Source organism: Ictidomys tridecemlineatus, chromosome 14 (assembly GCF_052094955.1).
Source record: "Ictidomys tridecemlineatus isolate mIctTri1 chromosome 14, mIctTri1.hap1, whole genome shotgun sequence".
Classification (NCBI taxonomy): Eukaryota; Metazoa; Chordata; class Mammalia; order Rodentia; family Sciuridae; genus Ictidomys; species Ictidomys tridecemlineatus.
Genome location: NC_135490.1, coordinates 13,180,166 through 13,191,981, shown reverse-complemented (window position 1 = coordinate 13,191,981; position 11,816 = coordinate 13,180,166). Strand labels below are relative to the sequence as shown.

The window sequence follows — 11,816 nt, the reverse complement described above, 5'->3', positions numbered from 1 at the left end:
GACTCACCTGGTCACTCCATCCACTGGCTGGCTCATTTTGAGCAAGTGACCTCCCAATGTACCTCAGTTTTCTCATCTGTAAATGTGGGTGTGAAACGTGAGACTGTGAAAGCTGGCCCAGCACAGCGCTGGGAGCCTGGAGGTCAGCCCACAGGGACCTCGAGGTGGTGGGGGGGGACTGAGCGGCTGGGGAGAGTAAATGGGGCTGGTTTTCAGGCCAAGAGTAAGGTTCAGAATGTTTTATAGATTTTGAAGTCTCCTAAATGCTGCTCTCTCATTTGGTCCCCCGATACCCTGAGGCATTGTTATCCCCATTTCTCAGAGAAGACTGCAGAGTCCCCCTGGAAAAGTGGCTCAGGTCAGTGTACCCTGCTCTTCTCCATCTCAGGCCAGCTTTTGTGACTCCATTCGGGTCCTTGCAAGACCCTCCACCTCCAGCCCAACCCATTGCACCCAGTATTTGCTAGGGTTGGACAGCCTTAACCCCTCCTTCCCAGTGGCTAGGGGTGACGAGAGGCAGCGCCAGAGGCTGCTCAAGCCAAGCCCACCCCTGCCCCCTGGAGGGAGGCTCCTCCTTTTAAGGCTGCTTCTGGGAATTCTCACCCTGAGCCAAACCCGCGACCCCAGTCCCACCTCAGTACCTGCTGCTCACCCTCGGGGAGATGGGGCACCAAACCTGAGGGCAGGAGCAGCTGACCCTAAGAGGGGAAGGCGCCCTCCCTCCCCTGCCTGCCACACGCCTGCACCGCACGGAGTAAGGCAGGTCCGAAGGGTCAGGAATAAAGCAGGAGACTGACTGCAGGGGCCAGCCTCCCAATCGAGAAGGCTCCCGCAGCTCCATCCCTGCGCCTGGGTAGCCCAGCCTGGGGCTGGCAGCCCAGAGGGCGCGAGCTGGGGAGCCCCCACCAGCGCCGGCTTTGCAGCCTCACTGGCGGGGAAGGTGGACACCTCACACCTCAGTCTCCCAATTACGCCCTCCTCCCCTCCTCCCCCTCCTCTCCCTCCTCCTCCCTTCTCTCTCTTCCCCCTGAAAACCTGTGGCTCCGAGAGACCTTGACTTCTCTGGGACTACCCCTGGGGCCTGCCCACATCTGCTCCTGAGTTTGGGGGCAGGGGGGTGACCGCCCCAAGAAGTCTCTCCAGCGATGGGAGCCGCCCGCCTGCTGCCCAACCTCACTCTGTAAGTGCGCTGCCTGGGACTGGACTCCTATTGCCATTCCCAGCCCCGGGGCAGACCTGTCTCCCCGACTCCTATTTGGGTGGGCTGGGCCAGGTCGAGCAGGGTGGGGGCAGGTGGAGCAGGGCAGGGATGGGGGGCTGGGGGGCCTGGGTGCACCCCTGGGCTTGCCACTGGCACCCACACTTGGGTCTGCCTTGTCCCCTTCACAGGTGCTTGCAGCTATTGATTCTCTGCTGTCAAACGCAGGTAGGCGCCCCCACTCCCCACCACACCTAAGAGAGGGGGAAGGAGGTCTCTGAGCCTCTTGTGCAGGCAGGCTCTGGGCTCTCTGGCATCTAGAAGGTGCTGAGGTTTGGAGGATCAGCTTTTGGGGGATGACTAGAAAGGGGGCTAGGAAAGCTTGGGGATAGAGAGAGGTTTTAATCTGAGGTCTCCCTCTAAGGACCCTCGCTGCTCCCCGAGTCTCTGCCTCTCTGTCCACCCCTCTGCACTGGGCTCCCCCAAAGGCTAAGTGCACATGCTCTCAAGACTCCAGGGATGGAGCCCAGGAGCAGTTGAGGGGAGGGGACAGTCATGGCGCAGGTGAGGCTTGAGCCTGCAAGCACCTGAAAGGACAGGTTTTGATGCAAATCCACTTGTATGATCTCCCCATTTTCCCCCTCCCACCTCCACAGATGTCCAGCGGGGTCCCGTGGGCACAGTGGGAATGCCCAGCTGGGGTGGGGCAACTCCCTACCTATAGGGCAACGAGGTCAAGCCCAAAGATTTGTTTGGGATGGAATTCAGGGTTGCTTCTTCACATTCCCCCCACCCCAAGTCTGCCCTCCACCCCCCCACCACCACGCACACCTCCCACCCCAAGCCTCAGCCCCCTGTGCATGGCTCGTCCTTTTTTTGTGATCCTCCATAAAAGTGCAGCTATTAAAATGCACTGGTCCAGAACCGCTCTGGGGAGAGACGGCCTGGCTTTCCCAGGCCAGGGGCCGGCTTCTCTTCCTATCCAGTGGGGACTTTTTTTGAAGGTAAATGCCTTTTCTCTGGGAAGGGACTGGGCTGCCTTTGAAGCAGTGGGGGGGTGGGAGAGAGAGACAACGCCCCCCCTTTTCCTTCCCCCTTTTGCTGTAGCCCCGTTCCAGGCCTTTTGCTTCACACATCCAGGGAGAGCAAGAAGAAAGCCCCCAGCCTGGCCGGGAGGGGGCTGGGGGTGGCCCAACCTGTTCTGGAAGGGGAATTAGCACAATGGTGCGGCTGGCCGGGGCGTTTATGGCCTGGCTGAGGCCCCATTCAGGACGCGGGGAAGGTGGCAAGGCTGTCCTTTCCCCCTTGAAGTGCCCCCTCACCCCCCTGCGAAGGGGGCGGCAGGCTGAACCACAGCCATGCTTGAGGGGCCGGCTGACAAGCAGCTGTCTGCGGCTGTGGAAGGGGAGGTCCCCCTGCAGCGGGAACATGAAAGGGACAGGCAAGGTCCCGCGGGGAGAGGGACTTGTGGGCTGTGGGCTGTGGGGGGGCGTGGGCTGCTTTTGTGAAAGGCTTGAAGGGGAATGGGGAGAGGAGGGGGCTTTGGGGGGCCCTCTCTGCCCCTGACCTGGAACAGACTGCCAGGAGGAGGCTGCCCGCCAAGAGGGGCGGACAGCCTGAACCTGGGCCAGGAGGCTCAGGCTGGGACAGTCAGGGACCCCACCCCTGGCAGGGAAGCCAGGGAGGGGCAGACTGGCAGATTCCCCCACCCCAAATTCTCACCTCAGGTTTTTCCAGGGTGGGATTCAGGGTAGTGCCCCAAATTGGAGAACTACCTGGAATCTGCCTAGGGAGCCTGGCGATGACAATGGGCAGTGACGCATCAGAAGGATTAACCCAGGGCAGGTTAAACCTTTGGCTCAGAGCTGCTCCTTCATCTCTCCCTCCTCAGAGATGATATTTCCCACCCCTTTCCCTAGGGACAGTGGCCCCTATCGGATACCCAGTTGTGTCTAGCTCTGTCCAGATGGTTGAGATCAGGCCTGGTATAAAGATGGAATTAGGGCCAGGCTCAGTGGCACACACCTGTGATACCAGCTACTCAAGGCCTTAAGACAGGAGAGACAGGAAGATCACAAGTTCAGGGCCAGCCTGGGCAACTCAGCAAGACCCTGCCTCAAAACAAAATTAAGGCACAGCAAGCTGAGGGTCCAGCTCAGAAGTTAACCACTTCTGGGTTCAATTCTCAGTATTAAAAAAAAAAAAAAAAGGAGGAAATTAGGAATTCTGGGCAGGGCAAGGCTGTCCCCCAAATGGCCAATAGTATCCAGATAGAGAAACAAGTGAGGTGCATCATGCTAGAGCTAAGGCGATCTCAGGTGGATAGGAACTGTCCTCCTGACGGGCACCTAATAGGATGGCAGGAAGTGATCTGTTTCTCCCCGACTCAATGTTACAGAGTGGAAAGGGCAGCCCCAGCATGGAGATGGTGGTGGTAGTGTGCTTGGGTGGAAATAGCTCCTTTCCTGGCAACACCTTCTACCTGCCTGGGGAGCCTCAATTACACTATGGCACCAGAGGTCACATTGTGGCACCAACAGGCAGGCAGCCTGTGAAAGCAGCCATTGAATCCCACTGATAGCACTTCCCGTGAGGGAGGTATTAGACCCACAGAGCCCACAGGGAAGTGAGCACCGCAGGAAGGGGAACCAACTGCCCAAAGGGCCCCATGTACCTGGGGAAGACACAGGGGAGCAGGATCTGGAAAGGCAGCTTACAGGGCTGACGGGGCCCTAGATAAAGATAAGGGCATAAGAGATCCCAAAATATTCTCCAGTGACCCTAACTCAAAGCACCTAATAAACCATCTGCTCTGTGCACAGGTACTAGGGCAGGGATCTTTCAAAGTGTGTGGGGAGGATAAAGGAGAAATCAGATAGCCCTGGCTAATGGATCCAAGACCCCAGAGGTAGGAAAACAGGGTCTGTCTCAGGTGAGCTGTATCTCTGTGCACCTCCTCCACACAACATGGGAAGGGACACCATAGCCTTGAAGGTCCTTTCCAGCTTCCCAAGTTATGATTTCAAGTCTGCTGTATCACTGTGTCCCCCAAGCCTGGGCAGACACAAGGTTCCTGCTGTTTAGTTGCTGGACGAAACCAAAAGGCCATGACTGTCTCACCCAGCAGCCTGGGTAGGTCATGGCCCCATGCCAACTTCACCTTGCACCTTCTACTCTGCAGGACACAGGGCCTGCCCCCACTGCACTCACCTAAACACCCCTCTCCCCCGATGGACCAGTGGTGGTGTCATCCAAAGCAAATTGACACTATTTTTCCCTTGGTAACCGCAAAGGGGGAGAATCACCCGTCTCCTAATTTTAACCAGTACGTGAGGGACCAGGGTGCCATGACCGACCAGCTGAGCAGGCGGCAGATCCGTGAGTACCAGCTCTACAGCCGGACCAGTGGCAAGCACGTGCAGGTCACCGGACGTCGCATCTCCGCCACCGCTGAGGACGGCAACAAGTTTGGTGAGACCTGGCCCTCGGTTGCAGGCCTGGCCTCCCGGCCCATCCCCAGAGCCTGTGCCAGGGCTAAGGCCACAGCGGGAGGGCCCCAGGGCCTGACAGTTCTCAATCCCTCTCACCTGCCTGAGTTTGGAGGGCAGATTGGTTGGGGATCCTTTCTGTACCCCTGGCTGGCAGCCCTGTGACTAAGGCCTTTCTCTCCTCCCCCACCACAGCCAAGCTCATAGTGGAGACAGACACGTTCGGCAGCCGGGTGCGCATCAAGGGGGCGGAGAGTGAGAAGTACATCTGTATGAACAAGAGGGGCAAGCTCATCGGGAAGGTGAGGCCTGCTCGGGGCCTGCTGGCAGGGCACACAGGGCCAACAGCACCCAGCTCCCCCTGCAGAGCCCACCCACAGGAGCAAGACAGGGACCTCAGTGGGACTGTGACTTCTTACTGTCCTCTCAGCACACCTGCTGTGCCTCCCTGTTTCTCTTTCAATGGCTCTCTTAGCCTTCTGAGGGGACCCCTGACCCACAAGGACCCCTGGCTCTGATATAAGGTGCCTTTCCCCAGCAGCGATCAGTAAGAGTGTTAATACCCACATGTCCCTGTATGAGGGTTGAAAGTTGGGGCACATAGAAGATAGAAGCTCCCCCAAGTTCAGTGCGTCCCCCAAGTTCAGTGGGCTCCAGCTAGCAAGATGCACACTAAATACTGGGCAATGAACCCTTCCTTAGTGGGGTCCTTTTATTTTTTTTCCCCTCAGCAATTTAGTATTGTGATCCTCCTGCCTCAGCCTCCCAAATTGCTGCATCCTGATCCTTCTTTCTTTTTTGTCAGAGACTCTTGCCTCCCTCTCTCAACTCAGCAGCACCCCTCACCCAGATTGAGAGTTTTCATGTACCAAGTCCCCAGGGGACACATTACCTTGATCTTTGTGTCACTTGTCACGAAACTGAGCCTCAATGGCTAAACACCTCAACTGCCAAGTAACAAGCCTGTATCTAAATTCAGCTCTGACTCCAAGCTTGTTCATTTTGCCTTACTAGCAAAGATGCCGGAGTCGCTAGGCAGCTCCCTCCTGGGAATAAGGGATCTACAAAATAGGTCCAAAGGCAGATAAGCCCTCTGGGGCTGGGTGGACAAATTCTCCTCCTCCCTTCTCCACAGCCCAGTGGGAAGAGCAAAGACTGCGTGTTCACTGAGATCGTCCTGGAGAACAACTACACAGCCTTCCAGAATGCCCGGCATGAGGGCTGGTTCATGGCCTTCACCAGGCAGGGCCGGCCCCGCCAGGCCTCCCGCAGCCGCCAGAACCAGCGAGAGGCCCACTTCATCAAGCGCCTCTACCAGGGCCAGCTGCCCTTCCCCAACCATGCTGAGAGGCAGAAGCAGTTCGAGTTTGTGGGCTCAGCCCCCACCCGCAGGACCAAGCGCACTAGGAGGCCCCAGCCCCTCACGTAGTCAGGGAGGGAGGCGGGAACAGCTGCCCCTCAGCAGCCTTCCCACCCCCTTCCCTTCCTAATCCAAAGACTGGGCTGGGATGGAGGGAGGGGAACCAGAGCCCCAAGGAGGACCCTGAGGACCCGAAGCATCAGTGCCCCCAGCTGGGAAGGGACAGGACTGTTGCTCCCATGGGCTGGCGCCACACACTGAAATAGGCTCCTTTCTGGGCCAAGGGCAGATCCCAGGAGAGGAACTAGTGTGTCACCCTGATCGCACAGCGAGCCTCCCAGCAGTGGCCTGAAACAAGCGGACAGGTCAGATATGTGAGGCCTTGCACAGGCAACCCGGATGGAGGTGTCTGGCTTCAAATCTTGTTCCCCAAATCCCCCTCAGTCTGTCCCCAGCGCCCAAGCTCCTCTTGGCCAGAGAGTAGGAAGGGACTTTTGGTGTTTTTGTTCATTAAAAAAAAAAGGAGAAAAAGGGCCGGCCATTCCTCACTCTCCATGACCCAGGCCTGCACCCCCACCCGAAACCCCAGAATAAAACCATTTTCCTGCAATCGGGTTATCTGGAGTGGGGTGGACTGGAATCAAGTTGGCTGCTGCATGCGGCATAGAGAAGCGCCTGGCGCTGGCCGAGGGGATGGGCGGCAGGTGCGGGGGCCACTGGCCGCACGTCCGGCAGGGGCGGGGGGGGGGGGCGGTGCGGCAGGAGGCCGGCGGCCCAGGGCGTGCCCAGGCCCCGGGGACCGGGCGGCCACTCCCTCTGCGGGCTCCGGTGTCCTCGGCTCGCACGGTGCGTCCCGTGCTACCTGTTGGGGCGGAAAAAACCCAATCCCTAGGTGGGGCCCGAGCCGAGGGGCCGGGTGTCCAGGGGGCCCAGGCCCGAGGCACCGGCGCGGGGCTGGCGGGGCCGGCGGCCCGCGGACGCCCCAGCCGCGTCGCGGGGAGCGAGATTGCTTTCTTCCGGTGAGGAGGGCCGGGCGGGGTGGAGGGCTGGACGAGCGGAAGGGGGGTGGGGGCGAGAATGTGTCCTCTTGTTCTCCCAGGTCCCCGCTGGGGTGGGGGCGGGGGCCACACCTGAGGGTAAATCTCAATTAGAGGCGGCGGCGGCGGCGGGCTCGGTCCGGATGGCCCCGGGGAGGCGGGAGGCCCTGCCCCCACGGCGCTCCGGGGGTGGGCTTTCCCAGAGGCCTCCAGGTGTGCCCGGGGCTGCGGCTCCAGGCCATAAAAGCCGCCTCTTTGCTGGTGGCTGGCTTTTAATCTGGTTAGGGGGCGGGGCTTCCTAGCTGCCCCCCAGGCCCCGCCGCGGACTCTCCTCGGCCGCTGAATCCCCCGGCCTCAGTTTCCCTCCCTCCCCCTCCCTTCTCTGTGCTGAGAAAAAGTTGGGCAGAAGGATTAGAGAAAGAGGAGAAAAAGGATGAAAGCCATCCCTTCTTCCCACCGGTCCCTTTGGCCTCAAATAAGGCGAGAGGAGGGAAAGGGCGGTGGCAGCCGCAGTCCAGGTGGACGGCGAGGGCTGGAGCCCAGCCTGACCCCAACCCGGGGCCATTTAGAAGGTGGGGACCGCAGCAGCCGAGAGGGAGGTCCCCAGGCCTCAGGACAGACATTCTCCTTGCAGTTTGTCATAATTGCTTTTCACCAGGTTGCTTTTTTTCCTCTCCCCCCATCACAAAGAATCTTAATCCTGGTGAAGACCGTGGGCTGTGTTGGGGGTCGTTTTCTGGGGTGTGTAGGGCGGGTGGTCTGGAGCGCAGCTGATAACTGGCGAGTTCAATGGGACTTTAAAAACTGGGGCAACACCCAGCAATTACTTGAGGACAAAGGATTGGGGCCCCCCCCAGGTGTGGAGGACTGGACTTTGGGGAGCGGGGGGGAGGGGGCCTGGAAGGAGGTGTGTTGGGGAGTGGGGACTCTTACAATCACTCTGATTTCCGCAGGAATTTGAGACATTCTTTAAGACTTTAGACGGCCTCCCCCCCAGCCGGGCCTTTGGCCCACCCCCATCCCCCACCCCCTTGCTCGGGTTAGAGACGGCTTCAAAGGTGGACGGGGCTCTTTGTCTTGCCTGAGCTTTCTTCTCAGCCTTTTCTGGCCCCTCCCTGGCTCTTTTTGACCTCCCCAACACAGACAGGCCTCTGGGGGCCGGCTCCAGAAAGCCCTCACTGTTTCCTTGCTTGCTTTTTGAGGTGAGACCTGGCACGCAGGGACCAGGAATGGGGAAGGACAAGGGAGGGCAGTTTCAGAGGCCTGTGCATCTCAGGTAGTGTCTTCACCTCCAACCAGGCCCTGGCCTGGGTCTGATGCCTGCTCTGGCCTCTGGTCCCTGACTGGGCTCTAAATTTTCTCACCACCACATTTCTTAGTGCCTCTGCCCAGGATCCAGGTTCCCTACCCCAGGCAACCCTTCACGTCTTGGGGAAATCTGCTCAGTTCATTGCTTCCTCATAAAAGATGCTTTTAAAAAAAAGAACCTGCCACCAAGTCAGGCACGGTGGCGCATGCCTGAAATCCCAGTGACTCAGAAGGCTGAGGCTGGAGGATTTGCAAGTTTGAGGCCAGCCTCAACAATTTAGCCCCTGTCTCAAAGAGGGAGGCAGGGCAGGGATGCTCAGTGGCAAAATGTTCTGGGTTCAATCCCCAGTACCATGGGGGAGCGGGTAGGAAGCCAAAAGAATGGATCTCTAAGAATCTGGGAACTTCAGAAGGGAGTTAATATGCTTATGTACTGATGGGAAAGATGCTTCCCCAGGACCAAGGACCACACCTGGCTTCAGCAACCCTGGTTGCTTCCTGTTCCTGAAGGTTCTAAGCAAGAGTGAGCAAGGGGTGGCCCCAGGGGGCTGATTACTAATGCCCATTGCTATTAGGGCAAGATGAACCCATCAAGGGGAGGAAGTGACAAGGTAGAGGGTGACTGCAGAAGTATGCCTCAAATCCTGCACCTGTTTAGGATTACTGAGACCTCAGCCTAAGAATAGCCTTTCTATCGATCTCTCCTCCACCCTGTCCTCCAAAAGGCCAGATGAGGTGGAAGGGAGTCAGAGCAAGAGGCTACAAAAGCTGGTTTTATTTATGTTCCCTCCAATGGCCAGTGGCCTCCTATTCACCAAACTAAAAGCCTTGCTTCGGTCCTTCCAGAGGAGGACCGCTTCTTGAACTACTTCCGCCAGCCTGCTCTTGCTTGGCTCCTCCTGTAGAAGCAGTTCTAGGATTTCTTCTGTGTTCTCTCCTGTATGCTGTCTTTTGCTAGTCATCTCCACACCCTCAACCCCTTGTGCACAACTGATTTCTCTCCCAGACTCTGGAATTCTGCTCTGTTGCAGGCCTCCCTTGACTCTGTCTACATTACTGCAGGGGCTTTCTAGCGGTGCCTGCCCCAGCTGCATCCACTGCACAGGTGGCCAACCCAGAGTACCACACAACAGCTCTGTGCAGGCCCCTCACCAGCAAACTCCTGGTGTGGCTTTTAAGACTCTTGTCCAGGGCTATCCAGTCTCCCTGCCCCGCCCTCTCCTTTAGTACATCCCCTTCCAGAAATGCCATTAAAACAGGAACTCTTGCCATCATGAAGTGCACTGTCTCCATCTTTGCTATGAGCAACCTCTGGACTGGCGGGGAGCAGAGAACATTGCGCACCAGGCGTTCTGAGAGTTCCTGCTGCTGGGTGTCATGGCACATGTCTGTAATTTTAGCGACTTGGGAGGTTGAGGCAGGAGGATCACAAATTCAAAACCAGCCTCAGAAACTTAGTGAGGCCCTAAACAACTTAAAAAGACCCTGTCTCAAAATAAAAGGGCTGAGGGGCTGGGGATGTGGCTCAAGCCTGGCATGTGCGGGGTGCTGGGTTCAATCCTCAGCACCACATAGAAATAAGATAAAGATGTTGTGTCCATCGAAAACTGGAGAATAAATATTTTAAAAATATAATTAAAGGGCTGGGGGTGTGGCTCAGTGGTTGAGCACCCCTGGGTTTAATCCCTGGTACCAAATAAATAAATAAATAAATATTCCTGCTGCCTGACAGGCCCTTCTCCAACATGCTCGCTCACCTGGACACTAGTGGCCTCCCTTGCTCCACAGGCATTTGACCCTCTCTGGCTCTGCTGCTGCTGGTCTCTCTTGCCAATCACTTACCTTTGCCTTTGCAACATATCACATAGCTCATCCCGCACCGTCATTACATATGTTTGTGTGATGGTTCTGCTGGAGAAAAGGACCTCAGAGGTAAAAATAGTGTTGCTACACCCACTGTATGTGCCCAGCCCAGGACAAATCATAGGGGAAATGTATATTGAGGGGATCATCCAAATGAGGCCCCAGAAAGAAGTCATTGCCCAGCACCCACCTGTTCCTCAAGGTGCAACTCAGGTGTGAGGAGCCTTCAGCAGTTTCTGTAATACTTACTTCTTCCGTACAATTCTCAAGCTCTGTGCTAATCCTTCAAGTAATTTTAAAAGATGGACAACAGGGAACTCTCAAGGCACTTCAAATTTAATTGGAGAGGTAAACTCATAGACTTTTTTTTTTTTTCGTACCGGGTATGGGTATTGAACTCAGGGACACTAGACCATTGAGCCACATTCTCAGCCCTATTTTGTATTTTATTTAGAGCCAGGGTCTCATTGAATTGCCTGGCACCTCACAGTTGTTGAAGCTGGCTTTGAACTCTCGATCCTCCTGTCTCAGCCTCTGGAACTGCTGGGATTACAGGCATGTGCCACTGCGCCCAGTCTATTTTTTTAATGTGAGGTTTTCTTTCTTTCTTATTTTTTAGTTGTAAATGGACACAATACCTTTATTTTATTATTTATTTTTATGTGGTACTGAGTATCAAACCCAGTGCCTTGCACGAGTGAGGCAAGCAATCCAACACTGAGCTACATATCCCAGCCCAAACACATAGACTTTTGGAAATCTCTCTGTTATAATATTTTTATTTTGGCAGGATTGAACCCAGGGGTGCTTTATCAATAAGCTCCATCCCAGACCTTTTACATTTCTTATTTTGAAATAGGTTTTCCCTAAATTGCCGAGGGAGGCTGGGCCTCGAATTTGCATCAGCCTCCTGAGTCACTGGGATTACAGGCATGCACCACTGCACCTAGCTTGACCCCTGATTTAGGGCAGGAAGTTTTTTCCCATGTGTCCATGTGAGCAATCTCACATTCAGAGATCTACAACCATTCACGGTGGCACAGCCAATGAGCACTATGGTCCAGACTCTTGCTGTCTTCAACACCGGGAGTGCAATGTTCTCTAGTTCCTTGTCCTGTGGGTGCTGAGGTGGGAGAGAGTGTGGGGCTGGGGCACCTGGGAGGATGCAGTGGTATAGCTGGGATTGGCATTATCTCATTGGAGAGAAGATGCACAAGGTGGGAATATGGAGAGGGGAAACAGCACTGGGAGGAAGGCTTAGAGGTAGGAAAATGTGAGGCACATTCAGGGGAAGGTGAAAGATTGATCAATTTGGCTGGAACTGAAAGTGCATAGAGAGATGGCAGGCAATGGGTGAGTCAAGTCATGCAGTTTGGTCTTGGTACAGTGGCAGGGAGGAGAAACAGGAAGGCTTTGAGAAGGGGAGTGACAGATGGAATCATCTGCAGGCAGCATTCTGGGGACTAAGGTCTGGGAAAGTGGAGGCCCAGAGTCCAACGCCCAGAGGGAAGAAGATGTGGCTTCCAGCCTCTGGTGAAAAAGGTCCCTTCCTTTTCCTCTAC

General features: G+C 56.2%; 1 protein-coding gene across 3 annotated transcripts; it reads left to right on the top strand.

The window, feature by feature from the left end:
• Nucleotides 1-1,041: 1,041 nt before the first annotated feature.
• On the top strand, nucleotides 1,042-6,656 carry Fgf17 (fibroblast growth factor 17). Of its 3 annotated transcripts, none has more exons than XM_005329296.4 (5): nucleotides 1,042-1,180; nucleotides 1,390-1,426; nucleotides 4,525-4,669; nucleotides 4,882-4,988; nucleotides 5,822-6,656. In XM_005329296.4, exons 1-5 carry the CDS (start codon nucleotides 1,146-1,148, stop codon nucleotides 6,113-6,115), a joined length of 618 nt encoding a protein of 205 aa, XP_005329353.1. In that variant the 5' UTR covers nucleotides 1,042-1,145; the 3' UTR covers nucleotides 6,116-6,656. The 3 variants fall into 3 exon arrangements, with proteins under 3 accessions (XP_005329353.1, XP_005329352.1, XP_077887049.1); XM_005329295.4 differs by having other exon boundaries at nucleotides 4,492-4,669; XM_078030923.1 differs by lacking the exons at nucleotides 1,042-1,180; nucleotides 1,390-1,426 and having other exon boundaries at nucleotides 2,742-4,669.
• The last annotated feature ends 5,160 nt before the right edge of the window (nucleotides 6,657-11,816 follow it).